Below are 261 nucleotides of genomic sequence, written 5' to 3'. Positions count from 1 at the left end.
CATTGTCCTATTACAGAATTTCCTTCTGTTAAAGATACTAAAAAAACATTTGCTTATGATACCAATAATAAGATTTAAATAAGAGGACTAAACTAAGCAGTGCAAGTTTTGGAACCAGTTTCATTTTTCAGAGTGGCTACACTAATCAATTGAGTTTGCCGTCTCCCTCCCTGCCTCACCAGTCGCTGTTCGTGGTCAGTCCCCCCAAACGCTTCTGGATTATTCCATGGCTTTGAGCCTTTCCCTTTCCATAACATTGTG

The 261-nt window shown here is 39.8% G+C and overlaps 1 protein-coding gene across 2 annotated transcripts in view; it reads left to right on the top strand.

Moving 5' to 3' along the window:
• Positions 1–261, top strand: part of LOC119591264 (8-oxo-dGDP phosphatase NUDT18-like) — a 40,396-nt gene that overhangs the window by 37,860 nt on the left and 2,275 nt on the right. The window contains exon 8 of one of the 2 annotated variants that reach the window (XM_037939981.1): positions 132–194. The exons of the other annotated variant lie outside the window; for it this stretch is intronic. Within the exon in view, the coding sequence (XP_037795909.1) occupies positions 132–153 (22 nt within the window). The 3' untranslated portion in view covers positions 154–194. The remainder of the gene's footprint in view (positions 1–131; positions 195–261) is intronic. 2 annotated transcript variants of the gene reach the window in all.

The sequence above is a fragment of the Penaeus monodon genome, chromosome 28, assembly GCF_015228065.2.
Source record: "Penaeus monodon isolate SGIC_2016 chromosome 28, NSTDA_Pmon_1, whole genome shotgun sequence".
NCBI classification, from domain to species: domain Eukaryota; kingdom Metazoa; phylum Arthropoda; class Malacostraca; order Decapoda; family Penaeidae; genus Penaeus; species Penaeus monodon.
This window is presented reverse-complemented; position numbering and strand designations above follow the sequence as displayed.